Source organism: Centropristis striata, chromosome 14 (assembly GCF_030273125.1).
Source record: "Centropristis striata isolate RG_2023a ecotype Rhode Island chromosome 14, C.striata_1.0, whole genome shotgun sequence".
Classification (NCBI taxonomy): Eukaryota; Metazoa; Chordata; class Actinopteri; order Perciformes; family Serranidae; genus Centropristis; species Centropristis striata.
Window position 1 is genome coordinate 13,838,776 of NC_081530.1, and position 16,484 is coordinate 13,855,259.

Genomic DNA, 16,484 nt, shown 5'->3' on the forward strand with positions numbered 1-16,484 from the left:
TCAAACTTTTGGGATGCCATATATTTGCATATTTCTTGATGCTGGATTTTAATGGGGGAAAATAATTTTGACAAGGTAATTTAACTTTTTGGGTGTGAAAACTATATCAGTCACATTAGCCTATTATTCTAACTTATGAAAATGAATGACAATGCTGCTTGCTGTGTACGTGCGTCCGTGGTGTGATAGCAGAGCGGAGATCCAGCAGCTGGATTTTGCCCCCAGAGTCAGTATTAGTAGTGTGTATAGGCAAACAAACAACATTGGTGGGAACTTATTACAATATTGAAAGTTGAAGATTTTCACTTCCCCACAAATTTAATAATTCCATGCAAACCTAATAGTTATTACATTTGTGGGAAATCGCTTGTTACGTTTATAGTAGGCAGGGGCTGTTATGTTTGTGGAAAATGTATTACATTTGTGAGATTATTGCATTAAAAGCTGCATATTTTTATTACCTTTGTGGTTTATTACGTTTGTGTCTCCGATGTCTCCTTTTAGACAACCATTGGCTGAAATGCGAACAAAATGTCTGTTTTCAGATAGAACTATAAGATTATGACAATCTTTTTTTTTTTTTTACAATAATATAATTTGATTATTTCAGCACTTTGTCTACCAGAAATGTTGGCTGTTAACAAGCTAATGTTGGCTAACATCCACTTTTATCCTCTTAAAAGTTAAGTTTTTCAGTTTGTCAGATTTTGAAAACTTAGTTGTGGGTTCTTTAACTTGTTGGTAGTACATTTCACCACAAAGCAGCTTTTGACCATTTTTCTGTTTGCTAACAAACAGAACTGACGAGGTTGCTCCTTCAGTCGGTACAAAGTTCATGGAGTATAATGTTCCCTGGTCTTCAGCATATGATATGTTGCTCTCCGTCTCTATGAACTGCAAAAACTAAAATCTAAGTAGGATGAAATATCTTAGATCCAGGGGATATATGCTTATTTTTTTGTCTGATAAGATAGTTCTTCTTAGTAAGCAGTTTTTATTTTTTAGACAGTTTTTATTTTAGACTGTTTCATTTATTCCATGGCTTTTGCCTTATTTCAAGAATTTAAAGAAAATATTCTACATACAGATAAAAATCTTTGTAGCTGTATCAAGAAAAGTTCACTAGTTTTTAGTCTGACTTTGCTGGTTTCTAGAAATAGAATGCCTATGCATATCATTATGTCAAGATGATGGCTCTAGCATTTACTTATTAATTCAAGAATATTTTTCAACATATTGACAAAATAGGTCACGTGTATTTCATTAGAATCAAGAAAAAGTCACTTATTAGTTAAAATACACTAATTCTAAGGTATCTGTGGGTTCATTGAGGTGAGATATTTTTACTTGTTTTGGAAAGTCTTGACAAGGCAAATTTTCTTGTTCCATTGGCAGATAATTTTGCTATTTTTAAGCAAAATACACCAACATTCATTTTTGTACTTTTTTCCCTTGGTTTTTAAGAGCTGACTTTTTGCAGTGTGGGCAAGCTCCAAAACAACTTAATCCTACACTTCCCATAATGCAATTGTAATATTATACACACCCTCACTGCCAAGAGAATGTCCAAGTTGTTTAAGACTCCATGCCCCTACCTTTTAACACAGCCTTTCTGTTATGAATGTGTTGTCTCTGAGCCAAAGCTGATCAGATCAACACGGTTGTTTTCTCACATCTGAAAAAGAAGACATAACACAGCTGTTATCACTGGCTGAGTAGTACTCCTTAGGACAAGATTTTGGTGTGTAAAACTGCTGCTGCCCTTTAAGCTTTTTACGAGGTGTTAATGATGTCATTCTTTGTGTGTAGTTGTGGCCAGTCCAGGAGGACCCAACGCTGTGCGCACCAGTCACTTTGTCCTGGTCGGATCACACAAGCTCAACCTGTCCTCTATTGGGAAAAACAAATTTCCTTTGGAGAAGGTATAAAAGCCATTATGTCACCTTTTCATAAACTCCTCTTGGGTGATTGTCATGAAGTCAGTCGAAGTCTGTGAAGATTATAAGGACATACTTTATTAAACTAAATATATTTCACTTTTATTTGAATGAACAATGTAGCCATAATGAGGCACAATTCATTGTTTTTTGTTAAAATAATATTTTCTATATTTTTAAACATATTTTTGATTCACAAATTCATACCGTAATGCGTCCAGATAAAAATGTCATGGTTTCTACCACACTTGTATACAAAAAATATTTAACAAATTTATAAAAATATATATACATTTGTTTAAAAAATTTATAATTTAACAGAATATCATCAAACATAATGGTTTTTAACAATGTATAAAGAACAAAATCTGAATGAAAATTGATGAGAAAAAATGGTTAGATGTTATGGTAATGATAGAATTGTTTGCATTAAAATATGTGTACATTTTAATAAAATACATTTTGGTGATACCAGCTACCCTTGAGCATATTTAAGTGCTTGCCAAAGAAAATAAACTTTTTTTTTTCTTTCTTTTTTTTTATTGTATTTAAAAATATGTTATGGTAAAGAATTTTGCTCAGTGTCTCTAAAAATGTCTGAAAATACCTTAAAAATTTCAAATAGATTATAAATTCATATTACACAGTGACTTTAGATTGTATATGTTATAAAGGGTCAAAGAAAATATGTATTCAATGCTCTTGGATTTTTGCTATGAGCTGCACCATGTTCATAAGAGTCACCCTCTTGTGCTTTTTCCACATTCCTACTTTTAGAGCACTTTACTTTTCTCCTTTTGCATTCTACTGTATTTGTGGCTGTTCTTTGTCTATCCATGTATGACCCCAACAAATGGCTCTCTATTCATAGTGCTACATTTGTGTACAGGCTATACAGAGACACAGTAGCCCTGTATGCTCTCCCTGTGCACTCATTCACCCACCTTGATATCTTTCTTTTAGATCAAATATGAAAGAAGTGAAAGAGAACTACTCAGTCGCATGTTTCATACCAAGGTTACTACTTGTCCTATTTTATGTGTCTTTTTTGTGTGGGAAGGAGGATAAACACATTCTTCACTGCACTGTGACACTAATATTTGCTTGATTTGATCACAAACCTGTTCTCATTGCTTTTCATTTCTGTCTAACTTCTTTTTAATCATTTAAAATAACTAACTTTGTAACCTTTATTTCTTAAACCACATCTCTGGACATTTTTGTACCTGTACCCATTGCCTGAGCTTTTCATGACATTTCTGTATTTTGGACTCAAGGTGCCATTCCTGTGTCCTCTGGAGGGCCACGTCTACCTCAAGATGCAGTGTGAAGTTGGCTCAAAAGTGGAGGAGAAGGGCTTCCTGGTGAGTACAAAGCAGATCAATCGGATGTTAACCCCTTGGCGTCCAGTCTGAAAGTTGCTAATAGGCTGTAACTGTGACTGTAACTTTTTGGATTTAAATGTATCCAAAACCAAATAATTAATTATTGATTTTAGATGTAAGAAGGAAATTCCTACTGAATGCATCATGCATAACCAAAAAGTTGAAATTGTTTCATCATACAAATACTTGGCGACCTTTTCGACAACCATCTCAAATTTGATGTGAACACAGATTTTATTGTTAAGCGAGGACAACAGAGAATTCATCTTCTCAGGGAACTAAATTATTTTTCTGTCAGGCCTGTTATGCTCTGTTGTTTTTATCAAGCATTTATTGAGAGTCTTATGTGCTTTTCCTTTATCTGTTGGTTTCATTGTCTCTCAGTTAAAGACAGAAACAGCCTGATTAGTATTGTGAAGTCCTGCTCTAAGATTACCGGAGTAAAACTAAGAGACTTAAGTTCCTTTTGCAACCAGCAAATCCTCCGTAAAGCACAGTGCATTTTAGCCCCGAGCCATGAATTCTCTCTGTTACCTTTAGGGCCGTTATGCCCTTCCTAGGTGTAAAACAAATCTCCAAATCATTCGTCCCCCTTGCACTAAGACTTTTAAATTCTTCATAAGGTTTTTATTTATTTATTTTTTCCTTATTTCTTAAATTCTTAAAGCAGTGTGCATTATAAATAATCTGTATGCAGTAGGCTATTTCAGGCTTTTATATTGTGTCCATTCAAAGCTCCATGCTGTTGTCTGCTGTGTGTTGTGTCGACTATTTATGTATCGACTATTTGTTGTATGAACCACGACAATCTGCTGCTCAAAATAAATTGCCCCTTGTGGCATTAATAAAGTTGTTTGAATTTGAATTGAAAATAATCGCCACAGATTAACTAATGCTAAGGCTGGCATTAATTTGTTGATTCTGTTTCCCAACATTAATGTTTTCTCCGACCCTAGACGATGTTTGAAGATGTGAGTGGATTTGGAGCCTGGCACAGGAGGTGGTGTGTCTTGTCAGGATACTGCATCTCCTACTGGACCTACCCAGACGATGAGAAACGCAAGGTAGCAGCTCTACAACAAAACTGTTATTGTTATTATTGTTATTGGATTAGTAGTCTGTACTAGGGCTGCATAATTAATCGAATTTTAATCATGGTTGCGATTTTGACCGCCACAATTAAATTAACCTGATTGTCGGCGATATTTCATTCTCATTTTAAAATGCGTCTCTCCTGCATATCTAATCAAGCACTTTCTACACCAGTAGAACCAACCACCAGGGGGCGAACGCATAGTTGAGCTTTCATGTAGCTGCCTAAATAAATAACGAGCGAGGGCTAAGCAGGATGTGACGTAGTACTCGACGCCACAACAACACGCCATTTGTAAAAGCCGGCAAAGCAGTGTTGCCAACTTAACAACTTTGTGGCTATATTTGGCCACTATTTTTTTGAAAAAGTGACTGGTGACAAATCCATCGACTTTTTCTGGTGTTATTGGAGACTTTTGGAGACTCGTTTTTACTCCTCTTAACGAGGCGGGGGCCGGCGAGAGTAAGAAAAAGTCTCCAAAGTCGAATCAGCACAGTCCTCCTGCAGCAGTCTCTCCAAGCTGCAGAGCCGTCGGGGGTGTTAACCCCTTAGGGTCCAGTCTGAAAATTGCTAATAGGCTAGCAGTTAGCTCTGTAGCAGTACAATGTGTATGTGCTGCTGCTGCCGGAGGTGTTCACTTAGCGATCTCTGTTTGTTTACAACAAGCACCAGACACTCTGTACACACACTAAAAACTGTTCCTATTGTTTGTTTAAAAGTAGTGCAATAGAAATACAGATGTTTTCCCTAACATGATGAATCATCATGATTAATAATCGTCAATATTGATCAGAATAATTGTGATTATCATTTTGGCCATAATCGTGCAGCCCTAGTCCGTACTATAGTAGTATATTAATTTTGTCTTCTATCTATTCGACATTCTGGTACATTTCAACAATGGAATATTTGCCATAAAAATGGGCATTGGGACTCTTTCAGGGAAACAAAGAATACAGTATCATAGCATATATCGCTAAAACTGCATGATCCTCCTGATGCTTTCAAAATAAACATGATATATCCATTGAATAGCTATCATGGCTAACTGCAGTAAGGATGTATTGATACACTCAACTCATATGATACAATTCACAATACAATATTGTCATGATTTTAAAAATTAATAATAATGAATAAAGTTAAAGGATAAAATTTTATCCTGCAGTGGGGAAATTCAGGTGGCACATATACTATGTTATATTATATATTGCATATGAAATTTAAAAAATAACACGTATACATACATTACACTGTGTTCCAAATTATTATGCAACTGAGTTTTTTCTCCGATTTTCCTAAATAGTCGATGCAAATGACAGTCAGCATAATTTAAGTCATCAACCGTTAGTTTAATTAATTATAATGTGATTGGACAAACCTCCCAATGATAACAGTATATTTTCAAAAATAAAAAACTTAAAATGCACTGTTCCACATTATTACGCACGGCAGAGTTTTATAACATTTTATAGGTTTTTAAGAACTGAAACTGCTCATTTTTGGATTTTCGAGCATTCGGAGGTCATATTTACTGAAATCAAAAGCTATTTCAATCAAAATCATCTTAACAGGTCAAGTTACATTTTAACATAGGAGCCCTTATTTGATAGCAGCTTCACAATTCTTGCATCCATTGACCTTGTGAGTGTTTGGAGAGTTTCTGCTTGAATTTCTTTGCAGGATGTCAGAATAGCCTCCCAGAGCTGCTGTTTGGATGTGAAATGCCTCCCACCCTCATAGATCTTTTGCTTGAGGATGCTCCAAAGGTTCTCAATAGGGTTGAGGTCAGGGAAGGATGGGGGCCACACCATGAGTTTCTCTCATTTTATGCCCATAGCAGCCAATGATGCAGAGGTATTCCTTGCAGCATGAGAGGTGCATTGTCATGCATGAAGATGATTTTGTTACGGAAAGCACGGTTCTTCTTTTTGTACCATGGGAGAAAGTGGTCAGTCAGAAACTCCACATACTTTACAGAGGTCATTTTCACACCTTCAGGGACCCTAAAGGGGCCGACCAGCTCTCTCCCCATGATTCGGCCCAAAACATGCATCGCCACCTCCTTGCTGACGTCGCAGCCTTGTTGGGACATGGTGGCCGTCCACCAACCATCCACTACTCCATCCATCTGGACCATCCAGGGTTGCACGGCACTCATCAGTGAACAAGACTGTTTGACAATTCGTTTTCATGTATTTCTGGGCCCACTGCAGCCGTTTCTGCTTGTGAGCATTGGTTAGGGGTGGCCGAATAGAATAACTGATAGAATAACGCATAACTGCAAGCCTCTGGAGGATCCTACACCTTGATGTTCGTGGGACTCCAGTGGCACCAGCAGCTTCAAATATCTTTTTGCTACTTTGTAATGGCATTTTAGCAGCTGTTCTCTTAATCCGATGTTTTTGTCTGGCAGAAACCTTCCTCATTGTGCCTTTATCTACACGAACCCATGTGTGCTCTGAATCAGCCACAAATCTCTTAACAGTAGGATGATCACGATTAAGTTTTCGTGAAATATCTAAGGTTTTCATACCTTGTCCAAGGCATTGAACTATTTCACGCTTTTCGGCAGCAGAGAGATCCTTTTTCTTTCCCATATTGCTTGGAAATGGTCATCTGCTTAATAATGTGGAACGCCCTTCTTAAGTAGTTTTTCCTCAATTGGGCTTACCTGGCAAACTAATTATCACAGGTGTCTGAGATTGATTTCAGTGATCCAAAGAGCCCTGAGACACAATACCATCCATGAGTTTAATTGAAAAACAAAACATGTAATCTTTAAGACACTTAAATACAATTTGCGTAATAATTTGGAACGCGGTGTATCTATACACATTATATACATAAAATACTTACATAGGTTTTTTCCTGAGAGTATTTGTATTGCATAGATATTGTATTGCAAAATAAGAATGAGGATATATTTTATTTTTATTTTATTTTGAAGAAGAAAAAAAAAATATATATATATATATATATTATTTATTTATTTTTTGGCTCCTTGAATCATCAACATTCGGGGGCACAATCCTGTGATATGAACATTTTTGATTAGTATCACTGAAGTTCTCTTTTGTCAAACAATGTAATGGTGACACTCTTTCTAAATGACTTAAAATATATCTTCATTCAAAGTGTTTCATTTTTTGTGTCTGTCACTTCTATGATGACCCTCCCTGTCTTTCTTCTTCTGTCAGAATCCCATTGGTCGCATCAACCTCGCCAACTGCACCAGTAAGAAGGTGGAACCAGCCAACCGAGAGTTTTGTGCCAGACCCAACACGTTTGAGCTCATCACGGTCAGACCACAAAGAGAGGATGACAAAGAAACACTAGTCAGCCAGTGCAAGAACACCATGTGTGTCACCAAGTAAGTTCCCACCATTCATATAAATAGATATACACTAGGGGTGTGACGAGATCTTTAGTAAGAACCAATCGAAGAAGCACAGTCCTCCTGCAGCAGTCTCTCTTTTTTATTTATTTTATTTTAACTTTTATAAATTTTAGTTTCAATTTGTGGAAGAAGAAGTTTATTAAAAGCTCATGCTTACATCATGCATGTAAAGAGTTATAATAAAACTAGGGCCGGGACTTAATGCGTTAATTAAGACAAATTAATTACACAAAAATTGACGCATTTTAATCGCACTTATTGTTGCACCGCAAACGTTTCTCACTGGATGAGTTTCAGGCGGACCGATCATACTGGAGCACCAACTAGCGTTCATGACTTCAGACAACAACAAACCACAGTGAACATGAAGGAAGAAGCTGATGAGAGCGCTTTGGTTGGCCCTGTGGATGATGGGACATTTTGTTACAAAAAAACAACGGATGGAAGCGTCGATAAGAGCATGGTTGTGTTGCTATGCAACAAGGAATTCACATATCACCGCAGCACATCCAGCCTCAAGTATCACCTCAATGCTAAACATATAGCAGCTAGCGGCTAGTGTGGTAGCTAGCGTGGATTGTGTTTCACTTAAAAAACCAAAGTATTATAGTTTACAGAAGGTCTACCTACCTATAGGCTACCTGAATTTCTGAAATGTACTATATTTCTAAATATGCTATTGCTACACTTAATGGCAAAAATTGCACTGGTCTGTTGGACTTGAACAAAAATAAACAATATTTTTGTTGCTTAAGCTTATGTATTCAGTCATTAGTCAATGGTATACTAAAAATCCATGTGAAAAAAATTACTTCTCACTGTTCTCAGGTCAAATATTTATATGCGATAAAAATGCGATTAATTAATTACAAAGCCTCTAATTAGTTAGATTAATTTTTTTAATCGAGTCCCGGCCCTAAATAAAACATTTCAAAATGCATGTGCAACTCTGTTAAATAAAAGTCTGTTGGTCCAGTCATATATTTTGTCATTGTAGTTTTCTTAAAATCTCGTCTCGTAAGCTCAGAGTATCGTCACACTCCTAATATTCACATATTAAACATGTATATTAAAAGTCTTTGTCACCTGTAACCGTACCCCAGCATTCCTGAACACAGATTTTATTTTCACTGCAGAAACTGGCTGAGTGCAGACACAAAGGACGAGAGGAATCTGTGGATGAAGAAGCTGAACCAGATTGTGGTGGATCTGCGTATGTGGCAGCCAGACGCCTGTTACAGGCCGATTTAATCACTGCACTTCCACAGCGGGCCCTACTGCCTTTTGGACTGTCACTATCAGTGACCCACAGTTACAAAGTGCAATACAGTATACAAATTTGTTAAATATTTTGACTTGTGGATATTTTACAGGATTAGTAATTCAACACAAGTTATAGATCAGAGGAAGGTAAATAAAGCCATACATTTGAAACTTTTCAGTACAGTATTTTGTGTAGGAGTCGGAGTTTGGCACACTTTTTTTTCCTCTCTACATTTCCAGGCTGGTTTGATGTTTTTGGGTGTTGTTGAGTTGTAGCCTTTTTATGGTAATGCCAATATTTGGTGTTTTTGAAACACAATGCATGACTTAAATTATTTGGTTTCAAAGCTGAAATCAATATATATATATAAGTGTTGGAATTATAGAATAATACTAATTTTAGGCACTGCAGTCATTTTACCCTGCATGACGATACAGAACAATACTGAGACTTTTGGTAAGTTTTTTTACATTATATATTAGCTTTTCTAATTTGTGGCAAAACTTGACCACGGTTTTACTTCATAGTCATGCACAGATTTTTGATACCATTTGATACACCAGCTTTCATTTTATTTGTAATGTTATTATGTAATCGTTTCAGTGTATAAGGTAAAGATTTGGATAACTGGGAGTAAGGACTTTTACATATTCTGCGCTAGAACCTGATCAACAGTCATTTTTATGGAAATGTGTAAATAAAAAACATTTTGACAAAGGGTCCAATTTTCAGTGCAACAGGAACTGAATCAGAATGTTCTACACTGTAAACAAAAAGTGCCATCTGATGGACAAACTATGTAACAGCAACACTGTTTAATCTTACTGTTTAATTCATATCAGCATATACGCTGATTCTTCTAGATTTGTTTTAAGGTTTTTGCGTGCTAATCTATCAGCAATGCTTTACTCGATAGCTCATGTGTTGAGTTTTTTTTTAAGATTGCTTGTTTGTAGTAACGTCCACAAGAAGTTGTGTTCTATCAGTCTATAATTCTTAATGGCTGTAAGTTTGAATTTATTTATTCTTAAAGGGGACAGGATCTTTTATAGGATCATTAAGCTGTGGTGTAGAGCACAAACATTCTTGACTATATTTTCCTCTCTTCCCTTGGGTTACTTATGCAGAGTATTTAACAGATTTTACAGTCACCCTGCAGATTTTTACTTCAGTTCAAGTAAAAGATGACTTTTTTCATCATGTTTATAATAAATGCAAACCACACTAGATGTAATGTTTATGCATACTCTACATACATTTGCATCAAGAAGAATACAAGTAAGCAGGAAAAATGTAAGAGTGTTCAACAGATGAATCTATTCCTAAAGTTTCTCAGGTATTTGTGGATCTGAGACTTCAATAAATGCCTGCTTTGACCAAAAAACATTAAAATTCCTTTCATCATTTTGTCAAAATGTATCACTTAGTTCAGTCTACTATGTGTTTTGATGGTGATAAAATCCAGATGTCTTTCATGTACTGCAAAATAAAAGAAATTTTACATTTTTATTCTACTTAAATTACTGTATAACAATGACAAAAAGCTAACAAGCACTGTCAAAACCACTTAGATTGATATATGAATTAGAATTAGAATCAGAATTATACAAAAAGGCCCTTTTCAGGGAACAAGAAATGGGTTAACAACTTGAAGCAATTCTGCAGCAATGGAGGTTGATCAAGCCTTGAAAGTTGGTGCTACCAATTCCTACAGGTGTCCCAACTTTTCTTGATCACTACAACTCTGTCTGCATAAAAGTAGTGTTGGAACACACTGTGGTACCATACCGTTGTGAGCACTGTTTGAACAGTAGTGTACTGCAGAAAGTAGTGTGTTACTATAAAAATGGCGATGGTTAATATAGAAAAGGCAATGATAGAAGACAGACAGACCATCATAACACTTAAAAATGTTGGTCTTTCCTACGGAGAAATTGCCAAGAAGGTCAAGGTGTCAGTGAGTACAGTTTCCTTTACCATCAAAAGGCTCTCAGAAACTGGCAGACCCAAAGCCATAACAGCATCAGAAGACAAGTTTCTGAGAGTCAACAGGCGGCTCACAGGACAACAGCTTCAAGCACAGCTTAATAGTGGTCGCAGTAAGCAAGTCTCAGTTTCAACTGTGAAGAGAAGACTTCAAAGTGCAGGTTTGATGGGTCGAGTTGACGCAAGAAAGCCATTGCTGAGACTTCAGAATAAGAAAAAGGCTTGCCTGGGCCATGAAACACCACCAATGGACTACTGAGACTGGAAGAAGGTGTGATGGACTGATGAATCGAAATAAAAAATCTTCGGTTCATCACGCGGGTTTTTTATACACCATCATGTAGGCGAAAGGATGGTTCCTCAGTGTGTGACATCAACTGTCAAACAGGGAGGAGGAACTGTGATGGTCTGGGGCTGTTTTGCTGGGTCCAGGGTTGGTGACTTGTACAGCGTGAAAGGCACCCTGAACCAAAACGGTTACCACAGCATTCTGCAACGCCATGCAGAACCCTTGGGGATGCGCCTAGTTGTTGCGCCTTAGTCTTGTTGTTGAATCGTAAGCTGCCCTGCGACAAGATAATGACCCAAAACATAATTCCAAGCTATGTCACAACTACCTTAAGAAAAAAGAACAAGATGGTATGCTTGAAAACATGGAGTGGCCAGCACAGTCTCCAGACTTAAACCCCATGGAGCTGGTTTGGGATGGACTGGACAGCAGAGTGAAAGCAAAGCAACCTACAAGTGCTACACATATATGGGAACTTCTGCAACAGAGTTGGGAAGAACTTTCTGAAGAATATTTGATTTCCATTGTAGAAAGTAAGCCACGAGTGTGTTCAGCAGTTATATCTGCCAAAGGTGGCTACTTTGATGAGTCAAAAGTTTAGAATATATTTTCGTTTCTAAATTGATTCTATGATTTCTTTTTTAACTTCAATTGTTTATTTGTTCTATGCATTCATTTCAGAGTACACTGAGGCATTAAACTGCATCATTTTCAATAAAATTCTGGAAAAGTTGGGGTGTACTAAAACTTTTGACCAGTAGTGCCCTTAACACTTCTACATAACAATTTTTGGTAACACTTTCTATGAAGACTACATCTATAGTGCATTATGAGCGCATTCATAGTGAATTATAATGCTCATTATAATTAATCATAATGCATTATGACTGCATTCATAAACACATATAAAGCTTCATGATGTTATAAATCAACAGTTATAAATATAGCTTATAATGACTTATAAATCCAAGTGTCTTATGAGTGCTCTTGACTGGTTATAAACTACAGGCTGACTGATGAGGCTTATAATACATTACAACTACTCATACCCCTCTATACACACACCTCAACAATCAATTGTTATAAGGACTCATAGGATGCCATAAGTATAAATAAATGATCAATGTATACTTTTTGTGTTAAGTAAAGTGTAACACATTTTCATGCATTTAAAAGAAGCTATGCTGCATCATAAGTCATTTCGTCAGATACCAAATATAGAGAATTACACTAAGATTAGGAATGTAACGGTAAAGCTCAGTTTCAACCTGTAGGGGGCAATCCACGTGCATATTTTGTCCACAAAATGTATATTTTTAAGATTCACAGATTTGGAGCTCAATCAATCACCAACACTACTTAATACATAGATATAAGGGTTTACATATGAAAACTTTGGTTTTGGGATTTAATTACAGTTTAAGGAATAAAACCAAAAAAAGAGAAAAAGACATTTTTCAAGCTTTATTTCAGCAATTAAAACAGTCTCAATCAAACATTTATTTATACTTATGGCATCCTATGAGTCCTTATAACAATTGATTGTTGAGGTGTGTGTATAGAGGGGTATGGGTAGTTGTAATGTATTATAAGCCTCATCAGTCAGCCTGTAGTTTATAACCAGTCAAGAGCACTCACAAGACACTTGGATTTATAAGTCATTATAAGCTATATTTATAACTGTTGATTTATAACATCATGAAGCTTTATATGTGTTTATGAGTGCAGTCATAATGCATTATGATTGATTATAATGAGCATTATAATTCACTATGAATGCGCTCATAATGCACTATAGATGTAGTCTTCATAGAAAGTGTTACCCAATTTTTTCATAAAGCCCCGTTGATAAGTTGTGTTCCCCAAAGCCTTGTGATGGTACTGACCAAGTTTGAAGTCAATGGGATTAAATCTGTTGGAGAATTATGCTTTATCCACGCCCTCTTTCATAAAATGACCACGTTGCATACTTTACATAACTTCTCCAACAGATTTAATCCCATTGACTTCAAACTTGGTCAGTACCATCACAAGGCTTTGGGGAACACAACTTATCAACACCTTTACTGACCTTCACAATATGTGGGCGTGGCATGGCGGCAAAATATGGCGTCTCGCCATCTAACACCAGACTGGATAACTTCACCATACATTGTCCAATCTGTCCCAAATTTGTCACACGTGATGAGGGGCCAGCCCTGAACACACCCACGTGTCAATATTGACACACAGTCATAGCGCCCCCCGCTGGCAACAGGAAGTCACATGTTTTACGCCTAGCCCGAGCAGTAGGTTTCACATAGAGACACAAAATTTGGTACACATATGAATCATGTGGAGACGCACCAAAAAGCCTCTTGGAGCCATACCTCAAACCCAAGTGTGCCATCTTAGTTTGAATATCGCACTATTCAGCGTTTTCTGCCATTTCTAGCTCGCATACTTTAACAAACTCCTCCAACAGATTTTACCCAATCAACTTCAAACTTGGTCACTACCATCACAAGGCCTTTGGGATCAAAAGTTATTGAAAGCTTTACCGGCGGTCACACTATGTGGGCCTGGCATGGCGCCAAAATATGGTGTCTCGTGTAAAACACGTCATCGTTATAACTTTTCCATTCTTTGTCCCATCTGCTCCAAACTTGTGATGCTTCATCAGAGTACAGCTCTTAACACTTCTACATATACATTTTTTCATAAAGCCCCGCCCCTTATGCTTTATCCACGCCCCCTTTCATCAAATGACCACGTTGCATACTTTACATAACTCCTCCAAGAGATTTAATCCCATTGCCTTCAAACTTGGTCAGTACCATCATAAGGCCTTGGGAAACACAACTTATCAACACCTTTACTGACCTTCACAATATGTGGGCGTGGCATGGCGGCAAAAAATGGCGTCTCGCCATCAAACACCAGACTGGATAACTTGAACATACATTGTCCAATCTGGCCCAAACTTCAAACATGTGCTAAGGGTCCTGCCCGGAACACACCCACATGTCAATATTGACACACAGTCATAGGGCCCCCTGCTGGCAACAGCAACTAACATTTTTTACCCCTACCCCGAGCACAGTGATAGGAGACACACCATTTGGTACGCATAAGGACTGAGCCTACAGCGCCGCGCCCAACGTGGCCTCCGCTGACGTGGCCTCCGCTGACGTGGCCTCCCCCGACGGCTCCACTCGGCTCGGTCCCGTTCAGTCCTGTTTACAGGCCTAGTTCAAATTAAGTTTGTACCCTGAGATGGCCCCAAAACTGCTGAGCAGAGATAGGACATGGGGGAGAGTGGTATTGGGGTTTGAGAGAAAGAGAAGAAGGTCATCTGCATAAAAGGAAACCTTATGCGTCTGACCACCTCGAATAATTCCCTATATCATCTTGTCTCAAAGCTATGGTAAGTGGCTCAACAGCGATCGAAAACAGGAGGGGACTTAAGGGACACCCCTGTCTTGTACCTCTGGCTAAATGGAAATAGTCGGATAGTCGATAATTAGTAAGTACAGAAGCCATGGTTGAAGCATATAATAACCTGATCCAAGAAATAAAATTGCAACTGAAACCGAACTTCTCTAAAGCAAAGAAAAGGTAATCCCATTCAACATGGTCAAAGCCTTTTCCGCGTATAAAGAAATTACAGCTTCAGCACCACAGTGTTGGGACAGGCTATGTAAGTTATTGAGCAGCCATCGTACATTACAAAAAGACTGTCTACCATGAACAAACCCTGTTTGATCGGTAGAAATGATGAGAAAGAATCATCTCCAAACTGAGACCTAGAGCTTTAGCTAGTATCTTAAAATCCTGATTGAGGAGGCTTATAGGACGAAAAGAACAACAGCACTGGGGATCCTTGTCCTTTTTTAAGATGAGTGAAATAGTGGCATGATACAAAGTTGCAGGAAGAGTTTTTGCTTGAAAGGATTCAGCGTACATCATATGTAAAAGGGGCACTAATTTATCTGAGAATCTTTTATAGAAATTGGCTGGAAAGCCGTCCGGCCCTGCAGCCTTCCTGCTTTGCATTGAAGCAATAGATTATTTTATAAATTCAGGAGTGATAGTTTCTTCAAGCGACAGAACATCCTCAGGATTTAATTTGGACACATTCAAATTACTAGAAATCTACAAATTGATTTTGGTTAAGCTGAGAATCAGAAGTATAAAGGCTTGAATAAAAATTTGAACTCATCATTGATGAGCCTGTGATCGGAAGTAATCAAGCCGGAGACAGTTTTTATGGCAGGAATAGAACGGGAGGCAGCTTTTTGGCAAAGTTGGTGGGCTAGAAGTCTAGTAGGTCTATCACCTCCTTCATATAGTTTTTGGCGGGATTTAATTACGGACTCTGTGTGCTGAGTTGTTAAGATGTCAAACTCTGTTTGTAAGGTGATCCTTTCTTTAAGGAGCTCAGGAGTAGGATTGACTGCATATTGCTGATCTAAAAGGAGAATGGTAGAAGTAAGGTCAGAGATTCTACTTTTGTGAAGCTTGTTTACATGGAATGTACAGTAGTGTTCAATATAATAGCAATAGCAATGACTAATCAGATTAATCCAGGTTTTTAGTATATTTTTTATTGCTACATGGCAAACAAGGTACCAGTAGGTGCAGTAGATTCTCAGAAAACCAACCAGACCCAGCATTGGTGATATGCAGCTCTTAAGGCTGTGCAATTGGGCAATTAGTTGAAAGGGGTGTGTTAAAAAAAATAGCAGTGTCTGCCATTGACTTTACAAACACAAAACTATTTTGTACAAACTTTTTTGTTTCTAGGATTTAGCAATCCTGTGAATCTACTAATATTTAGTTGTATTACTACAGTTTTTTATAACTGCTTCACATCTGTGTGGCATGGAGTCAACCAACTTGTGGCACCTTTCAGCTGTTATTCCACTCCAAGATTCTCTAACAACATTCCACAATTCATTTACATTTCTTGGTTTTGCTTCAGAAACAGCATTTTGATGTCACCCCACAAGTTCTCAAATGGATTAAGGTCCACTCCATAACATGCTGTTGGTTTGGAACCAGATTCTGCTGGTTTGATTTCACCCAAAAAGTGACAAAAAACGAAGTAAAACTCGTCCTCTGCTTAGCCATTGGATTTCTGTGTGTAGC

At 37.4% G+C, this 16,484-nt stretch overlaps 1 protein-coding gene across 5 annotated transcripts in view; it reads left to right on the plus strand.

Annotated features, from left to right (window-relative positions):
• Positions 1-10,588, plus strand: part of anln (anillin, actin binding protein) — a 37,253-nt gene extending 26,665 nt beyond the window's left edge. For 3 of the 5 annotated variants that reach the window (XM_059350364.1, XM_059350366.1, XM_059350365.1), the window contains 6 exons: positions 1,810-1,922; positions 2,901-2,954; positions 3,215-3,301; positions 4,279-4,386; positions 7,616-7,788; positions 8,952-10,588. In XM_059350364.1, coding sequence (XP_059206347.1) covers positions 1,810-1,922; positions 2,901-2,954; positions 3,215-3,301; positions 4,279-4,386; positions 7,616-7,788; positions 8,952-9,066 — 650 coding nt within the window. In that variant the 3' untranslated portion in view covers positions 9,067-10,588. The remainder of the gene's footprint in view (positions 1-1,809; positions 1,923-2,900; positions 2,955-3,214; positions 3,302-4,278; positions 4,387-7,615; positions 7,789-8,951) is intronic. The other 2 variants (XM_059350367.1, XM_059350368.1) reach the window with 1 other exon arrangement.
• The last annotated feature ends 5,896 nt before the right edge of the window (positions 10,589-16,484 follow it).